Source organism: Cetorhinus maximus, chromosome 2, assembly GCF_964194155.1.
Source record: "Cetorhinus maximus chromosome 2, sCetMax3.hap1.1, whole genome shotgun sequence".
Lineage (NCBI taxonomy): Eukaryota > Metazoa > Chordata > Chondrichthyes > Lamniformes > Cetorhinidae > Cetorhinus > Cetorhinus maximus.
In genome coordinates, this window is record NC_135880.1 from 3,667,351 (window position 1) to 3,690,844 (window position 23,494).

General features: G+C 51.4%; 1 protein-coding gene across 1 annotated transcript in view; it reads left to right on the forward strand.

Annotated features, from left to right (window-relative positions):
- The first annotated feature begins 14,797 nt into the window (after positions 1 to 14,797).
- The window catches only part of oxct1a (3-oxoacid CoA transferase 1a), a 105,069-nt gene continuing 96,372 nt past the window's right edge, over positions 14,798 to 23,494 (forward strand). Inside the window, exon 1 of the mRNA XM_078560209.1 lies at positions 14,798 to 14,925. Coding sequence (XP_078416335.1) covers positions 14,845 to 14,925 — 81 coding nt within the window. The 5' untranslated portion in view covers positions 14,798 to 14,844. The remainder of the gene's footprint in view (positions 14,926 to 23,494) is intronic.

The following is a 23,494-nucleotide window of genomic DNA, read 5'->3' on the forward strand; positions in this document are numbered from 1 at the left end:
GGATATTAAAGGGTGCGGGGACTGAGTGGGGGAGAGTGGGATTAGACTGGGTGGGACATTAATGGGTGTGGAGAGAGTAGGATTAGACTGGGTGGATTATTAAAGGGTGCGGGGAGTGAGGGGGGGATAGTGGGATTAGACTGGGTGGGATATTACAAGGTGTGGGGAGTGAGGGGGAGAGTGGGATTAGACTGGGTGGGATATTAAAGGGTGCGGGGAGTGAGGGGGCGAGTGGGATTAGACTGGGTGGGAAATTAAAGGGTGTGGGGAGTGAGGGGGGAGAGTTGGATTAGAGTGGGTGGGATATTAAAGGTTGCGGGGAGTGAGGGAGAGAGTGGGATTAGACTGGGTGGGACATTAATGGGTGTGGAGAGAGTAGGATTAGACTGGGTGGATATTAAAGGGTGCGGGGAGTGAGGGGGAGAGTGGGATTAGAATGGGTGGGATATTAAAGAGTGCGGGGAGTGAGGGGGAGAGTGGGATTAGAATGGGTGGGATATTAAAGAGTGCGGGGAGTGAGGGGGAGAGTGGGATTAGACTGGGTGGGACATTAATGGGTGTGGAGAGAGTAGGATTAGACTGGGTGGATTATTAAAGGGTGCGGGGAGTGAGGGGGGATAGTGGGATTAGACTGGGTGGGATATTACAAGGTGTGGGGAGTGAGGGGGAGAGTGGGATTAGACAAGGTTGGATATTAAAGGGTGCGGGGAGTGAGGGGGAGAGTGGGATTAGACTGGGTGGGATATTAAAGGGTGCGGGGAGTGAGGGGGAGAGTGGGGTTAGACTAGGTTGGATATTAAAGGGTGTGGGGAGTGAGGGGGAGAGTGGGATTAGACTGGGTGGAATATTAAAGGGTGCGGGGAGTGAGGGAGAGAGTGGGATTAGAATGGGTGGGATATTAAAGGGTGCGGGGAGTGAGGGGGCGAGTGGGATTAGACTTGGTGGGATACTAAAGGGTGCGGGGAGTGAGGGGGCGAGTGGGATTAGACTGGGTGGGAAATTAAAGGGTGCGGGGACTGAGTGGGGGAGAGTTGGATTAGACTGGGTGGGACATTAATGGGTGTGGAGAGAGTGGGATTAGACTGGGTGGGGTATTAAAGGGCGCAGAGAGTGAGGGGGAGATTGGAGTTAGACTGGGTGGGATATTCAACAGTGCGGGGAGTGAGAGGGAGACTGGGATTAGACTGGGTGGGACATTAATGGGTGCGGAGACTGAGGAGGAGAGTGAGGTTAGACTGGGTGGGATATTAAAGGGTACGGAGAGTGTGGGGGAGAGGGGGTTTAGACTGGGTGGGACATTAAAGTGTGCGGGGAGTGAGGGGGAGAGTGGGATTAGACTGGGTGGGATATTAAAGGGTGCGGGGAGTGAGGGGGAGAGTAGGATTAGACTTGGTGGGTTATTAAAGGGTGTGGGGTGTAGAGGGGAGTGAGATTAGACTGGGTGGGATAATAAAGGGTGAAGGGATTGAGGGGGAGTGTGGGATTAGACTGGGTGGGATATTAAAAGGTGCGGGGAGTGAGGGGGAGAGTGGGATTAGACTATTCAGGATATTAAATGGTGTTGGGATTGAAGGGGGGAGAGTGGGATTAGACCGCGTCGGATATTAAAGGGTGCGGCGAGTGAGGGGAGGGGGATTAGACTGGGTGGGATATTAAAGGGTGCGGGGAGTGAGGGGAGGGAGATTAGACTGGGTGGGATATTAATGGGTGCGGGGAGTGAGGAGCAGAGTGGGATTAGACTGGGTGGGATATTTAAATGTGCCGGGATTGAGTGGGGAGTGGGATTGGATTAGTTGGCCTATTAAAGGGTGCGGGGTGTGAGTGGGAGTGTGGGGTTAGATTGGGTGGGATATTAAGGGGTGTGGGGAGTGTGGGGAAAGTAGGATTAGACTGGGTGTGATATTAAAGGGTGCGGAAAGTGAGGGGGAAAGTGGTGTTAGACTGGGTGGGTTATTAAAGGGTGCGGAGGGTGAGGGGGAGAGTGGGGTTAGACTGGGTGGGATATTAATGGGTGGGTGGGGGTGAGGGGGAGAGTGGGTTTAGACTGGGTGGGAGATTAAAGGGTGCAGAGAGTGAGCGGAGAGTGGGATTAGACTGTGTGGGATATTAAAGGGTTCAGAGAGTGTGGGGCAGAGTGGGATTAGACTGGGTGGGATATTAAAGGGCGCGGGGAGTGAGGGGGAGAGTGGGATTAGGCTGGGTGGGATATTAAAGGGCGCGGGGAGTGAGGGGGAGAGTGGGATTAGGCTGGGTGGGATATTAAAGGGTGAGGAGAGTGAGGGGGTGATTGGGATTAGACTGGGTGGGATATTAAAGGGTGCGGGGAGTGAGGGGGAGAGTGGGATTAAACAGGGTGGGATAGTAAAGGGTGCGGGGTGTGAGCGGGAGAGTGGGATTAGACTGGGTGAGATATTAAAGGGTACCGGGAGTGAAGGGGGATAGTGCGATTAGACTGGGTGGGATATTAAAGGGTACGGGGAGTGAGGACGCGATTGGGATTAGACTGGGTGGGATATTAAGGGGTGTGGGGAGTGAGGGGCAGAGTGGGATTAGACTGGGTGGGATATTAAAGGGTGCGGGGAGTGAGGGGGAGAGTGGGATTAGACTGGGTGGGATATTAAAGGGTGCGGGGAGTGAGGGGGAGAGTGGGTTTAGACTGGGTGGCATATTAAGTGGTGTGCGGAGTGAGGGGGAGAGTGGGATTAGACTGGGTGGGATATTAAAGGTTGCGGGGAGTGAGGGGAGAGTGAGATTAGACTGGGTGGGATATTAATGCGTGAGGGGAGTGAGAGTGGGATTAGATTGGGGTGGGATATAAAAGTGTGAGGGGATTGAGGGAGGGTGGGATTAGACTGTGTGGGATATTAAAGGGTTCAGAGAGTGTGGGGGAGAGTGGGATTAGACTGGGTGGGATATTAAAGGGCGCGGGGAGTGAGTGGGAGAGTGGGATTAGACTGGGTGGGATATTAAAGTGTGCGGTGAGTGAGGGGGACAGTGGGATTAGACTGGGTGGGATATTAACGGGTGCGGGGAGTTAGGGTGAGAGTGGGATTAGACTGGGTGGGATATTAAAGTGTGCGGTGAGTGAGGGGGAGAGTGGGATTAGACTGGGTGGGATATTAAAGGGTGTGGGGAGTGAGGGTGAGATTGGGATTAGACTGGATGGCATATTAAAGGGTGTGCGGTGTGAGGGCTAGAGTGGGATTAGATTGGGTGGGATATTAAAGGGTGCGGGGTGTGAGTGTGGAGTGTGGGATTAGACTGGGTGGGATATTAATGGGTGCAGGGAGTGAGGGGGAGAGTGAGGTTAGATTGGGTGGGATATTAAAGGGTGTGGGGAGTGAGGGGGAGAGTGGGATTAGACTGGGTGGGATATTAAAGGATGTGGGGAGTGAGGGGGATTAGACTGGGTGGGATATTAATGGGTGCTGGGAGTGAGGGGGAGAGTGGAATTAGACTGGGTGGGATATTAAAGGGTGTGGTGAGTGAGGGGGAGAGTGGGATTAGACTGGTTGGCATATTAAAGGGTGTGCGGTGTGAGGGCTAGAGTGGGATTAGATTGGGTGGGATATTAAAGGGTGCGGGGTGTGAGTGTGGAGTGTGGGATTAGACTGGGTGGGATATTAATGGGTGCAGGGAGTGAGGGGGAGAGTGAGGTTAGATTGGGTGGGATATTAAAGGGTGTGGGGAGTGAGGGGGAGAGTGGGATTAGACTGGGTGGGATATTAAAGGATGTGGGGAGTGAGGGGGATTAGACTGGGTGGGATATTAATGGGTGCTGGGAGTGAGGGGGAGAGTGGAATTAGACTGGGTGGGATATTAAAGGGTGTGGTGAGTGAGGGGGAGAGTGGGATTAGACTGGTTGGGATATTAAAGGGTATGGGGAGTGATGGGGAGAGTGGTATTAGACTGGGTGGGATATTAAAGGGTGCGGGGTGTGAGTGGGGAGTGTGGGATTAGACTGGGTGGGATATTAAAGGGTGCCGGGAGTGAAGGGGGAGAGTAGGATTAGACTGGGTGAGATATTAATGGGTGCGCGGAGTGAGTTGGATAGTTGGATTAGACTGGGTGGGATATTAAATGTGCCGGGATTGAGTGGGGAGTTGGATTGGATTGGGTTGGCTATTAAAGGGTGCAGGGAGTGAGTGGGAGAGTGGGATTAGACTGGATGTGATATTATAGGGTGCAGGGAGAGTGGGATTAGACTGATTGGGATATTAAAGGGTGCGGAGAATGAGGGGGAGAGTGGGATTAGACTGGGTGGGACATTAATGGGTGTGGAGAATGAGGGGGAGAGTGGGGTTAGACTGGGTGGGACATTAATGGGTGCGGAGAATGAGGGGGAGAGTGGGTTTAGACTGGGTGTGATATTAATGGGTGGGTGGGGGTGAGGGGGAGAGTGGGATTAGACTGGTTGGAATATTAAAGGGTGCGGGGAGTGAGGGGGAGAGTGAGATTTGACTGGGTGGGATATTAATGGGTGCGGAGAGTGAGGGGGAGAGTGGGATTAGACTGGGTGGGGTATTAATGGGTGCAAGGAGAGTGGGATAAAGCTGGGTGGGATATTAAAAGGTGTGGCGAGTGAGGGGGAGAGTGGGATTAGCCTGGGTGGCATATTAAAGGATGCGGGGAGTGAGGGGGAGGGTGGGATTAGCCTGGGTGGCATATTAAAGGGTGTGGGGAGTGAGGGGGAGAGTGGGATTAGACTGGGTGGGATATTAAAGGGTGCGGGGAGTGAGGGGAGGGCGATTAGACTGGGTGGGATATTAAAGGGTGCGGGGAGAGAGGGTGAGAGTGGGATTAGACTGCGTGGGATATTAAAGGATGCGGGGAGTGAGGGGGAGAGTGGGATTAGACTGGGTGCGATATTAAAGGGTGCGGGGAGAGAGGGTGAGAGTGGGATTAGACTGCGTGGGATATTAAAGGATGCGGGGAGTGAGGGGGAGAGTGGGATTAGTTTGGATGGAATATTAAAGGTTGCGGGGAGTGAGGGGAGTGTGGGATTAGACTGGGTGAGATATTAACAGCTGCGGGGAGTGAGGGGAGTGTGGGATTAGACTGGGTGAGATATTAACAGCTGCGGGGAGTGAGGGTGAGAGTGGGATTAGACTGGGTGGGATATTAACGGGTGCGGGGAGTTAGGGTGAGAGTAGGATTAGACTGGGTGGGATATTAAAGGGTGTGGGGAGTGAGGGTGAGATTGAGATTAGACTGGGTGGCATGTAAATGGTGTGCGGTGTGAGGGCTAGAATGGGATTAAACTGGGTGGGATATTAATGGGTGCGGTGAGTGAGGGGGAGAATGGGATTAGACTGGGTGGGATATTAAAGGGTGCGGGTTGTGAGGGGGAGAGTGGGATTAGACTGGGTGGTATATTAAAGGATGTGGGAAGTGAGGGGGATTAGACTGGGTGGGAGATTAAAGGGTGCGGGGAGTGAGAGGGAGAGTGGGATTAGACTGGGTGGTATATTAAAGGATGTGGGAAGTGAGGGGGATTAGACTGGGTGGGATATTAAAGGGTGCGGGGAGTGAGGGTGAGAGTGGGATTAGACTGGGTGGTATATTAAAGGATGTGGGAAGTGAGGGGGATTAGACTGGGTGGGATATTAAACGGTGTGGGGAGCGAGGGTGAGATTGGGATTAGACTGGGTGGGATATTAAAGGGTGTGCGGTGTGAGGGCTAGAGTGAGTTTAGACTGGGTGGGATATTAATGAGTGCGGGGAGTGAGGGGGAGAGTGGGATTAGACTGGGTGGGATATTAATGGGTGCGGGGAGTGAGGTGGAGAGTGGGATTAGACTGGGTGCGATATTAAAGGATGCGGGGAGCGAGGGGGAGAGTGGGATTAGACTGGGTGCGATATTAAAGGGTGTGGGGAGTGAGGGGGAGAGTGGGATTAGACTGGGTGGATATTAAAGGATGCGGGGAGTGAGAGGGAGAGTGGGATTAGACTGGGTGGGATATTAAAGGGTGCGGGGAGTGAGGTTGAGAGTGGGATTAGACTGGGTGGGATATTATGGGGTGTGGGGAGTGGGGTGGGAGAGTGGGATTAGACTGGGTGGGATATTAAAGGGTGCTGGGAGTGAGGGAGAGAGTGGGATTAGACTGGGTGGGATATTAAAGGGTACCGGGAGTGAAGGGGGATAGTGCGATTAGACTGGGTGGGATATTAAAGGGTACGGGGAGTGAGGACGCGATTGGGATTAGACTGGGTGGGATATTAAGGGGTGTGGGGAGTGAGGGGCAGAGTGGGATTAGACTGGGTGGGATATTAAAGGGTGCGGGGAGTGAGGGGGAGAGTGGGATTAGACTGGGTGGGATATTAAAGGGTGCGGGGAGTGATGGGGAGAGTGGGTTTAGACTGGGTGGCATATTAAGTGGTGTGCGGAGTGAGGGGGAGAGTGGGATTAGACTGGGTGGGATATTAAAGGGTGCGGAGAGTGAGGGGGAGAGTGGGATTAGACTGGGTGGGATATTAAAGGGTGCTGGGAGTGAGGGGGAGAGTGGGATTAGACTGGGTGGGATATTAAAGGGTGCTGGGAGTGAGGGGGAGAGTGGGATTAGACTGGGTGGGATATTAAAGGGTGCGGGGAGTGAGGGGGAGAGTGGGTTTAGACTGGGTGGCATATTAAGTGGTGTGCGGAGTGAGGGGGAGAGTGGGATTAGACTGGGTGGGATATTAAAGGGTGCGGGGAGTGAGAGGGAGAGTGGGATTAGACTGGGTTGGATATTAAAGGGTGAGGGGAGTGAGGGGGAGAGTGGGATTAGACTGGGTGGGATATTAAAGGGTGCTGGGAGTGAGGGGGAGAGTGGGATTAGACTGGGTGGGATATTAAAGTGTGTGCGGAGTGAAGGGGAGGGGGTTTTGACAGGGTGGGTTTAGACGGGGTAGGGTATTAGGGTATAATGGGGTTATATTAAGATTGTTCGAGAGTATGTGTAGTACAGGAGAGTGGGATTAGCCTCGCTAACTCATGTGGAACATACTATGAGTTTATGAGCGTTTCTTTTCCTGTTACAAAAGGAATGATGTTTTGTTCTGAAGGGGTTGGATAGGTAAATAAGGAATCCATTTTGTGAATGAGGAATCCATTTTGTGTTAAAAGGCCTGTGTTTAAAATGCTGCAGAATGTTTTTGTCATTAGCCTGAGCTGGAGGTTAAACAGCAGAGTGATTATATTGAGATTTCTCTCTCACAGCTCCGGCATGCTGGGGCTCATTTGGCTGCTGGCTGTAATTGATACCTTCTGTCCTTTGCTCTCAATCCAAACACCAGCTGAGCTGCTTATAGCCCAGGACCAGGCGCTGGGAGATGGTTATAGAGCCTGGAACCTCTTGATAAAAACATATAAAACTGGTGCAAAGTGTTTCAGATGAGGGTTTGCCTCTTGCCTGAACTCTCACACACGATGAGTTGATCTAATTGCTCCACATTGCTGCAACTTCCTTGTCTCTCTGTCTTTTTTAATACAGCGGGGCTGCTGTATTTATCTCAACCAATCTCCAGGTTTTTAAAGGTTTTGTCCCCCACCCCCTCAATTCTCAGAGAGCAATCCTTTTTAGGGTCGCTTTATTCCCTTAGCCAATCCTGCAAGTTCACACTATGTCCTTTTTTGTTGCTCCTCCCAGTCCCGGACCAATTAGTTTCACTTTTACTCTCTTTGTTTAATATTTACACCTGATTGATGTGCCACATCTTTTACTCAATGTTGAGCTGTGTGTGTGTGGTTTTTTGCAGCTGGATGTTCACAGATTCTTTCTAATTTAGGGGATTGTTTTCGGAAGTTTTCTCTCTCTCTCTCTCTCTCTATGCGTTCACATTCCGCCCTGATGATGACCATCCCCGCCTCTGTGTGTTTTGCTGCTAGTCAGTTAGTGGCTGTTCAGCAGCGACGTAATGCAGCCGCCTCTCACACACCTCCATGCTTCTGCTGTCTTAAAGCTAGACTGCAGCATGTGCTGTTAGCCTGGGAGGGGAACTCAACTTGTCCCATTCCCCTTCCAGACACCCTCACACCACCACGTTGGAAAACACATGATAGGAGACATCTGTGTCCCCCACCATCGCAGCTGGGGAAGACAGTGGCGTAGTCCTAATGTCACTGTCCTATTCAAGACACCATGCACATGGGTTCAAATCCACTCCCCCCCTCACCCTCCTCTGCCGGCCGCTGGTGGAGTTTAAATTCAATTGATAAGTTTGGAATATAAATCTTGTCTATGACATAGATTAAGGCAAAATACTGCAGATGCTGGAAATCTAAAACAAAAAAAAAGAGAAAGACAGAAGAAGAGTCATACGGACTCGAAACGTTATCTCTGTCTCTCTCTCCGCAGATGCTGCCAGACCGGCTGAGTTTTTCCAGAAATTTTCTGTTTTTGGTTCTATCACAGATTGTTGTAAAAACCCCAGAAGAAATCTGGCTACGTGTGACTCCAGACCCCACAGCATAGGGCTCCTAACTACCCTCTGAAATGGCCTAGCAAGATACTCAGTTCAAGGGCAAATAGGGATGGGCAACAAATGCTGGCCTTGCCAGTGATGCCCACAGGAATGTTCTCATCGTACTCTAACACCAATTTATATAGCTCAAGGTGCTTCACAGGACCATTAAAAAACAAAATATGATAGTGAGCTACATATTAGGCCAAAAACTAGATTTTAAGAGTATAAAAGGGGGATAGTGAGGTGGAGAGGCGGAGAGGTTTGTTGGGGGGGAGGTATTCCAGAGCTTGGGGCCAAGGCAGCTGAAGGCCTGGCTGCCAATGGTGGGGCAAATAAAATCAGAGATGCACAAGAGGTCGGAATTAGAGGAATACAGAGATCTCGGAGGGTTGTGGGGCTGAAGGAGATCACAGAGATAGGGAGGGTGAGGCAATGGAGGGATTTGAAAACAAAGAATGAGGATTTTAAAATTAGGGCGTTGTTTGACTGGGAGCCAATGAAGGTCAGTGAGCAGAGGGGTGAGAGGGGAAACGGGACTTTCTGTGAGTTAAGACATGGGCAGCAGAGCTTTGGATGACCTCAAGTTTACAGAGGGTAGAATGTGGGAGAGGAGCCAGGAGTGTGTTGGAATAATCGAGTCCAGAGGGAACGAAGGCGCGGACGAGGGTTTCAGCAGCAGATGAACTGAGCCAGGGGTGAACTCAGGGGATGTCACTGGGATGGAAATAGACTGTCTTAGTCATGGCATGAATATGACACCAAATGTGACACCAACGTTGTGAATAGTCTGGTTTGATCTCAGCCTGTTGCCAGGGAGAGGGATGGAGTCGGTATCTAGGGAACGGAGTTTGGAGTGGGGACTGAAATCAATGGCTTCAATCTTCCCAACATTTAACTGGAGGAAATTTCTGCTCTTCCAGTACTGGGTGTCGGATAAGCAGTCTGATCATTTAGAGGCAGTGGAGGTGTTGAGAGAGGCGGGGGGTGAGGTAGAGCTGGGGGTTGTCAGTGTACGTAATTAACACTGTGCTTTCGGATGATGTCACCGAGGGGCAGCGTGTGGATGAGAAATAGAAGGGGCCAAGGGTAGATTCTAGGGGGACACCAGAGGTAATGCTGCAGGAACAGGAAGAGAAGCCATTGTAAGTGATTCTCTGGTTACGATTGGATAGATAAGAATGGGACCGGGTGAGGGCAGTCCCACCCAGCTGGACAACAGTGAAGAGGGATTGGAGGAGGATGGTGTGGTCACCCGGGTCAAAGGCTGCAGACAGGCCGAGGAGGACGAGGAGGGAAAGTTTACCTCAGTCACAGCCACACAGGATGTCATTACTGATTTTGATAAGAGTCATTTTAGTCCTGAGGTAGGGCCTGGAACCTGATTGGAGGATTCAAACACGGAGTTCCAGGGAAAATGGGAATGGATTTGGAAAGTGGCAACATATCGAAGGAGTTTGGGGAGGAAGGGGGTGTTGAAGATGGGACAGTAGTTTGCAAGGACATAGGGGTCAAGGGTTGGTTTTGTTGAGAATTGTTTTAAACCCATTGAGTGTGCAGGCTGTACATGTTAATTGTTTAATTGAGGATCAAATGTTTTATTTGTTTTTCGTATAAAGAGTTATGGAAATCCGGAACACTCCAGCAAAAGGTTCTCGATAATGGATAACGCTCAAATGAAATATTGAAGACTCGATTTCTATTGGTTAACGGTAAAGGATATGGAAAAAAGGGAAGGTAAATTGAGTTCAGATGCAGATCAGCCAATGAGCTAATTGAATAGGGGAACGCCAGACTCGAGCGGCTGAATGACCCCCTCCCGTTTCCATGGAAAGAAATAGTTGTATCCATCAATTTTATATTTCTCTGATTCAGTGAGTCTCCTAGCAACAGGAATTGTCCATTTTCGGAATGACATACACTGGCGACACAGGTAGTGAGGGATTGCAGATTATCACATATTCCTGATAAACTGAGGAATTCTTTCCTCTCTGTAACATTCACGTGAAACCAGCAGTGGAGGGGAGTGGGGGGGGAAGGGGAGATTGGGGGGAAGGGGAGATGGGGTGAAGGGGAGTGGGGGGAAGGGGAGATTGGGGGGGAAGGGGAGATGGGGGGGAGGGGGAGATGGGGGGGAAGGGGAGATGGGGGGGAAGGGGAGTGGGGGGAAGGGGAGATGGGGGGGAAGGGGAGTGGGGGGGAAGGGGAGGGATGGTGGGGGAAGGGGAGTGGGGGGGGAAAGGGGAGCTGGTGGGGGAAGGGGAGATGGGGGGAGGGAAGGGGAGATGGGGGGAAGGGGAGATGGGGGGGGAAGGGGAGATGGGGGAAGGGGGAGTGGGGGGGAAGGGGAGATGGGGGGAAGGGGAGTGGGGGGAAGGGGAGATGGAGGGGAAGGGGAGTGGGGGGGAAGGGGAGATTGGGGGGAAGGGGAGATAGGGGGGAAGGGGAGATGGGGGAGGAAGGGGAGATGGGGGAGGAAGGGGAGATGGGGGGAAGGGGAGATGGGGGGAAGGGAGATGGGGAGGGGAGATGGGGGAGGGGAGATGGGGGGAAGGGGAGATGGGGGGAAGGGGAGATGGGGGAGGGGAGATGGGGGAGATGGAGGGGGGAAGGGGAGATGGGGGGAGGGGGAGATGGGGGGGAAGGGGAGTGGGGGGGAAGGGGAGATGGAGGGGAAGGGAGTGGGGGGGAAGGGGAGATTGGGGGGAAGGGGAGATGGGGGGAAGGGGAGATGGGGAGGAAGGGGAGCTGGTGGGGGAAGGGGAGATGGGGGGAGGGGAGATGGGGAGGAAGGGAGATGGGGGGAAGGGGAGATGGGGGGAAGGGGAGATGGGGGGAAGGGAGATGGGGAGGAAGGGGAGCTGGTGGGGGAAGGGGAGATGGGGGGGAAGGGAGATGGGGGGAGGGGGAGATGGGGGGGAGAGGAGATGGGGGGAAGGGGAGATGGGGGGGTGGGAATGGGGGCGGAAGGGGAGATGGGGGGAAAGGGGAGATGGGGAGGGGAGAGGGGGTAGGGGAGATGGAGGGGGGAAGGGGAAGGGGAGATGGGGGTAGGGGAGATGGGGGAGGGGAGATTGGGGGGTGTGGGAATGGGCGTGGAAGGGGAGATGGAGGGGAAGTGGGGTGAGGGGGGAGGGAGGACCCTTCACCCCAAGCCACCTCCCAATCTCTTCTTCCTCGGGATTTTCAAAGCCAAGTTTGCGGCCAGCTACCCGCCGCCACCTGATTTCCTCACCTGCTTTTCATCCTGGCTGTTGACCTGCATAGCCTGGTTCAGCTCAGGAGGAGGCCATTCAGCCCATAAAGGCCAGACCAGCTCCCTCCAATTTAACCAGTCCTGGCCCCTCGTCCCTTCCCTGGAACTCTGCAGTTTTATTTTCTCTCCTCGGGGGTGGGATTTTATGGACCCACCATGGCGGGGGCAGGGCAGTAAAATGTGACGAGCTGTTCAAATGTCCATCGACTTCGCCCAGAGCAGAAAATCCCAGCGGTGTGAGAGGGTAAAATTCAGTCCCAGGTGCTTATCCTGAAATCCATGATTGAATCTGCCTCCGCCAAACCCTCAGGCATGACAGTGCTGAAGCATAATCACTATTGTCATGTAGGAATAGATAGAAAACCAGCGGGCGGTGCAGTGTTGGTAATGTCACTGGACTAGTAATCGAATACTCGAGGAACATGGGTTCAAATCACAGCTGGTAGCTTTTAAATTCGGTTAATAAATCCGGATTGTAAAGTAATCTCAGTAATGGTGATCATTATCACTTGATGGTTGTAAAAACCCATCTGGTTTATTAATGTCCTTTATGGTCTAAGAAACCACTCAGTTCAATGGCAATTAGGGATGGGCAACAAATGCTGGCCCTCTCAGTGACATCCACATCTTGTGAAAGAATAAATCGCTTTAAAGCAGATGTTTTATGCTCATATACCAACATATGAATTAGGAGCAGGAGTAGGCCACTCAGCCCCTCGAGCCTGCTACACCATTCAATGATATCATAGCTAATTTGATTGTAACCGCCCGCCTACCCCTGATAACCCCCTTAAAGTTGACATGGCCCTCAACAGTGTCCAGCCCATCTCCATGCCCCTGCCCTCACACCTTCCTCTCCCTCCCAGAAACATGATAGGGTCCTCCTTGTCCTCATTTATCACCCCACCAGCCTCCGTATTCAAAGGATCACCCTCCGCCATTTCTGCCAACTCCAGCATGATGTCACCACCAAATACATCTTCCCTTCACCCCCCTGGTGGCATTCCGTAGGGATCGTTCCCTCCGGGACAACCTGGTCCACTCCACCATCACCCCCTACACCTCAACCCCCTCCCATGGCATCTTCCCATGCAACCAAATGCAGCAGAAGGTGCAATACCTGCCCCTTTACTTCCCCCCTCCTCACCGTCCAAGGGCCCAAACACTCCTTTCAAGTGAAGCAGCATTTCACTTGCACTTCCCTCAATTTAGTCTACTGCATTCGCTGCTCCCAATGCGGTTTCCTCTACATTGGAGAGACCAAACGCAGACTAGGTGACTGCTTTGCAGAACACCTTCAGTCTGTCCGCAAGCATTACCCAAACCTCCCTGTCGCTTGCCATTTCAACACTCCACCCTGCTCTCATGCCCACATGTCTGTCCTTGGCCTGCTGCATTGTTCCAGTGAAGCTCAACGCAAACTGGAGGAACAGCACCTCATCTTCCGACTAGGCACTTTACAGCCTTCCAGACTGAATATTGAGTTCAACAATTTAAGATCATGAACTCTCTCCTCCATCCCCACCCCCTTTCTGATCCCCCTTTTTTCAATATTTCTAAATTTTTTTTAATATATTTTTCTTTTCCCAACTATTTCCATTATTTTTAAATGTATTTCCATCCATTGTTTTATCTCCACCTTTTAGCCTATTTCAACCCACTCCACCCCACCCCCACTAGGGCTATCTGTACCTTGCTTGTCCTGCTTTCTACCCTTAATTAGCACATTCCTTACATAATATCACCACCTTCAACATCCCTTTGTCCTTTTGTCTATGACATCTTTGGCAATCTCTTCTTTGCCTCCACCTATCACTGGCCATCTATCCAGCACTACTTGTCCCAACCCCCTCAACCAGCTTATATTTCACCTCTTTTCTATTTTTCCTTAGTTCTGTTGAAGAGTCATACGGACTTGAAATGTTAACTGTGCTCCTCTCCGCAGATGCTGCCAGACCTGCTGAGATTTTCCAGCTATTTTTGTTTTTGTTTCAGATTTCCAGCATCCGCAGTATTTTGCTTTTATATAAGAATCTATCTACGTCTGTACTGAAAATATTCCAAGACTCTGCTTCCACCAGCTTTTGAGAAAGAGAATTCCAAAGACTCAACCACCCACCCCAGCCCCAGAGGGAAAAATAAATTTGCCTCATCTCTGTTTTAAACAGGCGACCCCTTATTTTTAGACAGTGACCCCCCTGGTTCTAGATTCTCCCACAAGAGGACACATCCTCTCCACATCCACCCTGTCAACACCCCTCAGGATCCTAAAGGTTTCAGTTAAGTCGCCTCTTACTCTTCTAAACTCCAGCGGATACAAGCCTAACCTGTTCAACCCTCCCTCCCCTCCACCCCCACCTCCCCTCCCACCCCTCCCCTCTCAACCACTCCCCCCCACCTGCACCCCTCCCCCCCACCCTCTCACTCCCATCCCCTCCACCCCACTCCCATCCCCTCCCACTCCCCCCTGCACCCCTCCCCTCCGCCACCCCCTCACTCCCCTCCCCCCACCCGCCACCCCCTCACTCCCCTCCCCCCCAACTCCCATCCCCTCCCCCGCTCCCCTCCCATTCCGCCCCGCACTCCCCTCCCCCCTCTCACTCCCCAACTCACTCCCCTCCCCCACCCCCTCACTCCCCCCCCACTCCCTCCCCTCCCACACTCCCCCCCACTCCCCTCCCCCCTCTCACTCCCCCCCCACATCCCCCACTCTCCTCCCCCCCACTCCCCTTCCCCCTCCCCCCATTCCCCCCCCCCCCCCCCGAGTTGAGTTGAGTTGAGTTGCCCTCCCCGGGTTTGATTGACAGATTAAGGGTGCGCACCATTAAATGCGCCTAACCCGTCCCCAGACTCGGATCTTGTCGCCATCTGTTCGGGGCGGGCGGGGGAGGGAGCGGGGCGGGAGGGGGTTTGAGATATAATTATTTTGGAAGGTTTGAATGCTCAGACAGACAGAGAGCAGCACAGTTGCAGAGTGTGTGTAGGGGAGACAGTGAGTGGGGGAATTGCACAGCTCCCAGTGTCTGTGTGTTTTCTGCAGCCTCCCAGGTTCCGCTGCTAAAAACTCCTTCTTTCTTTTTATAGCTTCGCTGCTCCGAGTGTCAAACTGCCTCCTTCTCCACTCGGGTTTCCGACTCCACTGGAATATGGCGGCTTTATACTGCAGCACATTGCAGAGAGTATCCAGGGGCATCTCCAGAGCCTCACCTGTGACAGTCTGGAGCAAGGTAAAGGGAGAGTGGAGGGTGGAGGTGCTGATTCAGACACCTGGGGGGGGAAATAAAGACCTGCCGCCCCTTGCATTTTACCAATGCAGCATCTCTGAGCCTTCAGTCACTTCGCTTTTGGCCCTGACTTGACTCTAACCCCAGAGAGAGACAGATGCAGGCTGTAGAGTTGAAATGATGTTGTTGCAAGGTGGACCTTCTGGCCAACCTGCTGCACTTTTAAAAACTGGCACCTCCAGCTGAACCTGGCACTGCCCTGAGAGAGTTTGGAAAGGAACATTCGGTTGGACCCAGAATCTGGCTCAGTGGTGTCTGGGGCCTGGCTTTCAAAAGTTGTAGTTTTTTGGGTGGGGGGTATCTTAATTTTATTTTCAGGGTTGGAGTGGCCTGGTTGTACAGATTGGTTTTTTATTTTGCACAGTCTGGTTTGTGAGGGTTTGGAGGGGGGGGGGGGGGGTGTCCTGGTTTTGCACACTCCTCTTAGGGGTTAAAAGCAACAACAAAAAAATGCTGGAAAGACGCAGCAGGTCTGGCAGTATCTGTGGAGACAGCCTGTTCACAACCTGAAACATTAACTCTTTTTCTCCCTTCCTGGGTATTGCCAGACCTGCCAAATATTTCCAGCATTTTTTTTTTGTATCTAGTTAAGAGTCTTGCTGGGCCTAGGGGGGGTGGGGGGAGTGTTAAGTGCAGAGTTTAGCTTGGGACATTTAGTTGCTGGGACTTGTTTTAGGAGAGCACACAGTGTTTGGGGGATGCAGGAATGTTCCGGAGGAGTCCGATTTGGGGAATTGTTGAGGCTTTGTTTGCTGGGTCTAACTGGGGGAATCGAGGTGAATGCAGTTCAATAAGAATCATTGTTGACGTATTATAAACTTAATGCTGACTGTGGATATGAGTGTGCCCTAACTTTGCACCTGTTTGTACTGAGAGGATTGACTTGGGAGCAAATATCCCAGTGATTTCTATAAACTCGTAACGTGGTGTAGGATAACTTTTTTAAAAAAAAAATAATCTCCCTCTGCTTTCATTTTTCCCTCTTTATTTCAGTCTTGTTTCTGCCCTCGCTCAATCCGCCTTCACATAGTGGTGTTATTCATTCTCTGGAGCGAGAAAGTCTTGGGTTCAAAGCCGTGACGAGTCTCTGTAATCAGAGTTGTGTTTCAGTGCAGCGTTGGGGCTGCTGGTTTATGCTGTGAACAGGAAACTCAGGGTTTCCTGTTCAAACCCCCTAAAGTTTATGTTGGACGTCTGTGCTCCCTCAACCAACATCTGAAAAACATCAATTAACAGCTCATTAATTTAACTTCTAGGGGGTAATCGCTTGTGTATGACTAGGTAAAAACAGTGCCCACACTTCAAATTCCCCAGTTACAACACTGAGGCTATTACTGCAATTTCTGTCCTTCACTCTGTCTCTCTCATTGTTTCTCTGTCTCTCTGACCTTTTGCTAATTAGTCCATGTTATTTTCAATTTTCAGTGATCTTTTCTTTCTCCAAATAAAAGTGTATATTAGTGAAAAAGCAGTTCTGATCACCAGTTCAGTCACATGCTCACCTTGGGTATAAGGATGTGTCCACACCATTGCATTTCTTACACTCTGCACCTCCTTCTTCCAGCACCTCGGGTTTGGTGATTTACCATTCAACCCTCAAGCAGTTGTGATTTAATATTCTTTATCCAGGCATTTACTCAGGTTTATGTACAATCTCTAAACAAAAGCCATTGCTCTTACCCCCACCCGCATCCTCATTGTATTTAAGCCAAGACTCATTGCGGTATCACACAGTGTTTGCTGGAAATCTGAAATTGAAACAGTAAGTGCCAGCCAGCCAGCCTCTGTGGAGAGAGAAACAGCTTTTTTTCTTTATTCTTTATTTTTCATGGGATGTAGGCCTCAATGGCAAGGCCAGCAATTGTTAATCCCTAATTGCCCTTGAACTGAGTGGCTTGCTTGGCCATTTCGGAGGGCAGTTAACAGACAACCACATTGCTGTGGGTCTGGAGTCACATGTAGGCCAGACCGGGTAAGGACGGCAGATTTCCACCCCTAAAGGACATTAGTGAACCAGATGGGTTTTTACAACAATCGATGATAGTTTCCTGGTCACCATTACTGAGACTGGCTTTACATTCCAGATTTATTGATTTATTGCCTTTATCAATCGAGGCATAGATTACAAAAGTAGGGAGGTCATGTTGGAGTTGTATAGAACCTTGGTGAGGCCACAGCTGGAGTACTGTGTGCAGTTCTGGTCGCCACATTATAGGAAGGATGTGATTGCACTGGAGGGGGTGCAGAGGAGATTCACCAGGATGTTGCCTGGGATGAAACATTTAAGTTATGAAGAGAGGTTGGATAGACTTCGGTTGTTTTCGTTGGAGCAGAGAAGACTGAGGGGTGACCTGATGGAGGTGTACAAGATTATGAGGGGCATGGACAGGGTGGATAGAGAGCAGCTGTTCCCCTTAGTTGAAGGGTCAGTCACGAGGGGGCATAAGTTCAAGGTGAGGGGCAGGAGGTTTAGGAAGACCTAGGAGGGTGGTGGAGGCGGGTTGCCTCACATTCTTTAAATAGTACCTGGATGAGCACTTGGCACATCATAACGTTCATGGCTATGGGCCAAGTGCTGGTAAATGGGATTAGATAGGTAGGTCAGGTGTTTCTCACGTGTTGGTGCAGACTCGATGCACTGTGTGATTCTGTGAAATAAGCATTAGGCTGGGCCTGTGGATTACTAGTCCAGACCCACAGCAATGTGGTTGACGCTTAACTGCCCTCTGAAGCGACCGAGCAATCCATTCGGTTCAAGGACAAATTAGGGATGGGCAACAAATGCTGGCCTTGCCAGTGACACCTGCATCCTGTGAGAGAATAAATTTAACAAAATATCATCAGGATAGGGTCTGAAATTTGACATTCTTGCATTTGTCCTGATGAGGAGAAGACGAAAAGCTACAGCAACACGTCTCTCTCTTTCAGCACGATTTGAAGAAAAGCAGCAGGATACTTTATCACAAATCCCAGGACAGGTACAGCACGGGGTTAGGTACAGAGTAAAGCACCCTCTACACCGTCCCCATGAAACACTCCCAAGACAGGTACAGCATGGGGTTAGGTACAGAGTAAAGCTCCCTCTACACTGCCCCCATCAAACACTCCCAGGACAGGTACAGCGCGGGGTTAGATACAGAGTAAAGCTCCCTTTACACTGTTCCCATCAAACACTTCCAGGACAGGCACAGCACGGGGTTAAATACAGAGTAAAGCTCCCTCTACACTGTCCCCGTCAAACACTCCCAGGACAGGTACAGCACGGGGTTAAATACAGAGTAAAGCTCCCTCTACACCGCCCCATCAAACACTCCCAGGACAGGTACAGCACGGGGTTAAATACAGAGTAAAGCTCCCTCTACACTGTCCCCATCAAACACTCCCAGGACAGGTACAGCACGGGGTTAAATACAGAGTGAAGCTCCCTCTACACTGTCCCCATCAAACACTCCCAGGACAGGTACAGCATGGGGTTAGGTACAGAGTAAAGCTCCCTCTACACTGCCCCCATCAAACACTCCCAGGACAGGTACAGCGCGGGGTTAGATACAGAGTAAAGCTCCCTTTACACTGTTCCCATCAAACACTCCCAGGACAGGTACAGCACGGGGTTAGATACAGAGTAAAGCTCCCTCTACACTGTCCCCATCAAACACTCCCAGGACAGGTACAGCACAGGGTTAGATACAGAGTAAAGCTCCCTCTACACTGTCCTCATCAAACACTCCCAGGACAGGTACAGCACGGGGTTAGATACAGAGCAAAGCTCCCTCTACACTGTCCTCATCAAACACTCCCAGGGCAGGTACAGCACGGGGTTAGATACAGAGTAAATCTCCCTCTACACTGTCCCCATCAAACACTCCCAGGACAGGTACAGCACGGGGTTAGATACAGAGTAAAGCTCCCTCTACACCGTCCCCATCAAACACTCCCAGGACAGGTACAGCTTGGGGTTAGATACAGAGTAAAGCTCCCTCTACACCATCCCCATCAAACACTCCCAAGACAGGTACAGCACGGGGTTAGATACAGAGTAAAGCTCCCTCTACACCATCCCCATCAAACACTCCCAAGACAGGTACAGCACGGGGTTAGATACAGAGTACAGTACGGGGTTAGATACAGTTACAGCACGGGGTTAGATACAGGTACAGCACGGGGTTAGATACAGGGTACAGTACGGGGTTAGATACAGGTACAGCACGGGGTTAGATACAGGGTACAGTACGGGGTTAGATACAGGTACAGCACGGGGTTAGATACAGGGTACAGTACGGGGTTAGATACAGGTACAGCACGGGGTTAGATACAGGGTACAGTACGGGTTAGATACAGAGTACAGTATGGGGTTAGATACAGTGTACAGTACGGGGTTAGATACAGAGTACAGTACGGGGTTAGATATAGGTACAGCACGGGGTTAGATACAGGGTACAGTACGGGGTTAGATACAGGTACAGCACGGGGTTAGATACAGGGTACAGTACGGGGTTAGATACAGGGTACAGTACGGGGTTAGATACAGGGTACAGTACGGGGTTAGATACAGGGTACAGTACGGGGTTAGATACAGAGTACAGTACGGGGTTAGATACAGGTACAGCACGGGGTTAGATACAGGGTACAGTACGGGGTTAGATACAGAGTATAGTACGGGGTTAGATACAGGGTACAGTACGGGGCTAGATACAGGTACAGCACGGGGTAAATGATGATGTTCCCTCTACAATGCAGTTTGCCTCCGCTCTAATTTCAAACGACTAACACGTGTTACAGCGGAATTCCTCTCTCATTCTCCTGTATCTGTACGGTGTTTCATTGAGATTGCTGAATTAAACGTGTTTTATCTGGTCGGTTCAGGCCATCAGGTTGTTATTTTGAGATGTATTACATGGTTACACTCCCAGCTTATGGAGAGTTCCTTCCCAGGTCTGTACCTGGCAGGTGATGAGTCTTGCTCGAATTACCTGTATTACGTTGGAAGCTGGTTAATCGTGTTACTGACCTTGTGTTTGTCCAGACAAGCTTGTGTTGTAATTGACGTACCAGCTGCGCTGTAAATAAAGTAAATAAAACAATCCGGGATGAAAGGATTAGCAATGTACAAACTCATTCACCCTAACCTGCTGCCAAAATTCCTCAAAGACTCGTGACTCACCAGCAAGTTTGGCACAAGACGTGATGGGTTACTGCCAGTGTTTCAGACGCATTAATGTGTGCAAACCTCACTTTTACTGTTCACTCTTTATCTCAAGTTAGGCCCAGCAAGTGCCACTCACTGATAGGCCAAAAATGAGTGTTATACAGTGACAGACACGTCCCCACCAGTACTGTACCCCAGTGTTATACAGTGACAGACCCGTCCCCACCAGTACTGTACCCCAGTGTTATACAGTGACAGACCCATCCCCACCAGTACTGTACCCCAGTGTTATACAGTGACAGACCTGTCCCCACCAGTACTGTACCCCAGTGTTATACAGTGTCAGACCCGTCCCCACCAGTACTGTACCCCAGTGTTATACAGTGACAGACCCATCCCCACCAGTACTGTACCCCAGTGTTATACAGTGATAGACCTGTCCCCACCAGTACTGTACCCCAGTGTTATACAGTGTCAGACCCGTCCCCACCAGTACTGTACCCCAGTGTTATACAGTGACAGACCCGTCCCCACCAGTACTGTACCCCAGTGTTATACAGTGACAGACCCGTCCCCACCAGTACTGTACCCCAGTGTTATACAGTGACAGACCTGTCCCCACCAGTACTGTACCCCAGTGATATACAGTGACAGAGCCGTCCCCACCAGTACTGTACCCCAGCGTTATACAGTGACAGACCTGTTCCCACCAGTACTGTACCCCAGCGTTATACAGTGACAGACCCGTCCCCACCAGTGCTGTACCCCAGTGTTATACAGTGACAGACCTGTCCCCACCAGTACTGTACCCCAGTGTTATACAGTGACAGAGCCGTCCCCACCAGTACTGTACCCCAGTGTTATACAGGGACAGACCTGTCCCCACCAGTACTGTACCCCAGTGTTATACAGGGACAGACCTGTCCCCACCAGTACTGTACCCCAGTGTTATACAGTGACAGACCTGTCCCCACCAGTACTGTACCCCAGTGCTATTCAGTGACAGACCCATCCCCACCAGTACGGTACCCCAGTGTTATACAGTGACAGACCCGTCCCGACCAGTACTGTATCCCAGTGTTATACAGGGACAGACCCATCCCCACCAGTACTGTACCCCAGTGTTATACAGTGACAGACCTGTCCTCCAGTGTTACAGTGACAGACCTGTCCCCACCAGTACTGTACCCCAGTGTTATGCAGTGACAGACTTGTCCCCACCAGTATTGTACCCCAGTGTTATACAGTGACAGACCCGTCCACACCAGTACTGTACCCTAGTGTTGTACAGTGACAGTCCCGTCCCCACCAGTACTGTACCCCGGTGTTTTACAGTGACAGACCTGTACCCCAGTGTTACTGTGACAGACCAGTCCCCACCAGTACTGTACCCCAGTGTTATACAGTGACAGACCCATCCCCACCACTACTGTACCCCAGTGTTGTACAGTGACAGACCCGTCCCCACCAGTACTGTACCCCAGTGTTATACAGTGACAGACCTGTACCCCAGTGTGACAGTGACAGACCTGTCCCCAGCAGTACTGTACTCCAGTGTTATACAGTGACAGACCTGTCCCCACCAGTACTGTACCCCAGTGTTATACAGGGACAGACATGTCCCCACCAGTACTGTACCCCAGTGTTATACACTGACAGACCCGTCCCCACCAGTACTGTACCCCAGTGTTATACAGGGACAGACCCGTCCCCACCAGTACTGTACCCCAGTGTTATACAGTGACAGACCCGTCCCCACCAGTACTGTACCCCAGTGTTATACAGTGACAGACCTGTCCCCACCAGTACAGTACCCCAGTGTTATACACTGACAGACCTGTCCCCACCAGTACTGTACCCCAGTGTTATACACTGACAGACCCGTCCCCACCAGTTCTGTACCCCAGTGTTATACAGTGACAGACCTGTCCCCACCAGTACTGTACCCCAGTGTTATACAGTGACAGACCCGTCCCCACCAGTACTGTACCCCAGTGTTATACAGTGAAAGACCTGTCCCCACCAGTACTGTACACCAGTGTTATACAGTGTCAGACCCATCCCCACCAGTACTGTACCCCAGTGTTATACAGTGACAGACCTGTCCCCACCAGTACTGTACCCCAGTGTTATACAGTGACAGACCCGTCCCCACCAGTACTGTACCCAAGTGTTATACAGTGACAGACCTGTCCCCACCAGTACTGTACCCCAGTGTTATACAGTGACAGACCCGTCCCCACCAGTACTGTCCCCCAGTGTTATACAGTGACAGACCTGTCCCCACCAGTACTGTACCCCAGTGTTATACAGTGACAGACCTGTCCCCACCAGTACTGTACCCCAGTGTTATACTGTGACAGACCTGTCCCCACCAGTACTGTACCCCAGTGTTATACAGTGACAGTCCTGTCCCCACCAGTACTGTATCCTAGTGTTATACTGTGACAGACCTGTCCCCTCCAGTACTGTACCCCAGTGTTATACAGTGACCGACCTGCCCCCACCAGTACTGTACCCGTGTTATACAGTGACCGACCTGTCCCCACCGGTACTGTATCCCAGTGTTATACAGTGACTGATCTGTCCCCACCAGTACTGTATCCCAGTGTTATACAATGACGGACCTGTCCCCACCAGTACTGTACCCCAGTGTTATACAGTGACAGACCTGTCCCCACCAGTACTGTACCCCGGTGTTATACAGTGACAGACCCGCCCCCACCAGTACTGTACCCCAGTGTTATACAGTGACGGACCTGTCCCCACCAGTACTGTACCCCAGTGTTATACAGTGACAGACCTGTCCCCACCAGTACTGTACCCCGGTGTTATACAGTGACAGACCCGCCCCCACCAGTACTGTACCCCAGTGTTATACAGTGACGGACCTGTCCCCACCAGTACTGTACCCCAGTGTTATACAGTGACAGACCCGTCCCCACCAGTACTGTACCCCAGTGTTATACAGTGACAGACCCGTCCCCACCAGTACTGTACCCCAGTGTTATACAGTGACACACCCGTCCCCACCAGTACTGTACCCCAATGTTATACAGTGACATACCTGTCCCCACCAGTACTGTACCCCAGTGTTATACAGTGACAGAGCTGTCCCCACCAGTACTGTATCCCAGTGTTATACGGTGACACACCCGTCCCCACCAGTACTGTACCCCAGTGTTATACAGTGACAGACCTGTCCCCACCAGTACTGTACCCCAGTGTTATACAGTGACAGACCTGTCCCCACCAGTACTGTACCCCAGTGTTATACAGTGACAGGCCTGTCCCCACCAGTACTGTACCCCAGTGTTATACAGTGACAGACCTGTCCCCACCAGTACTGTACCCCAGTGTTATACA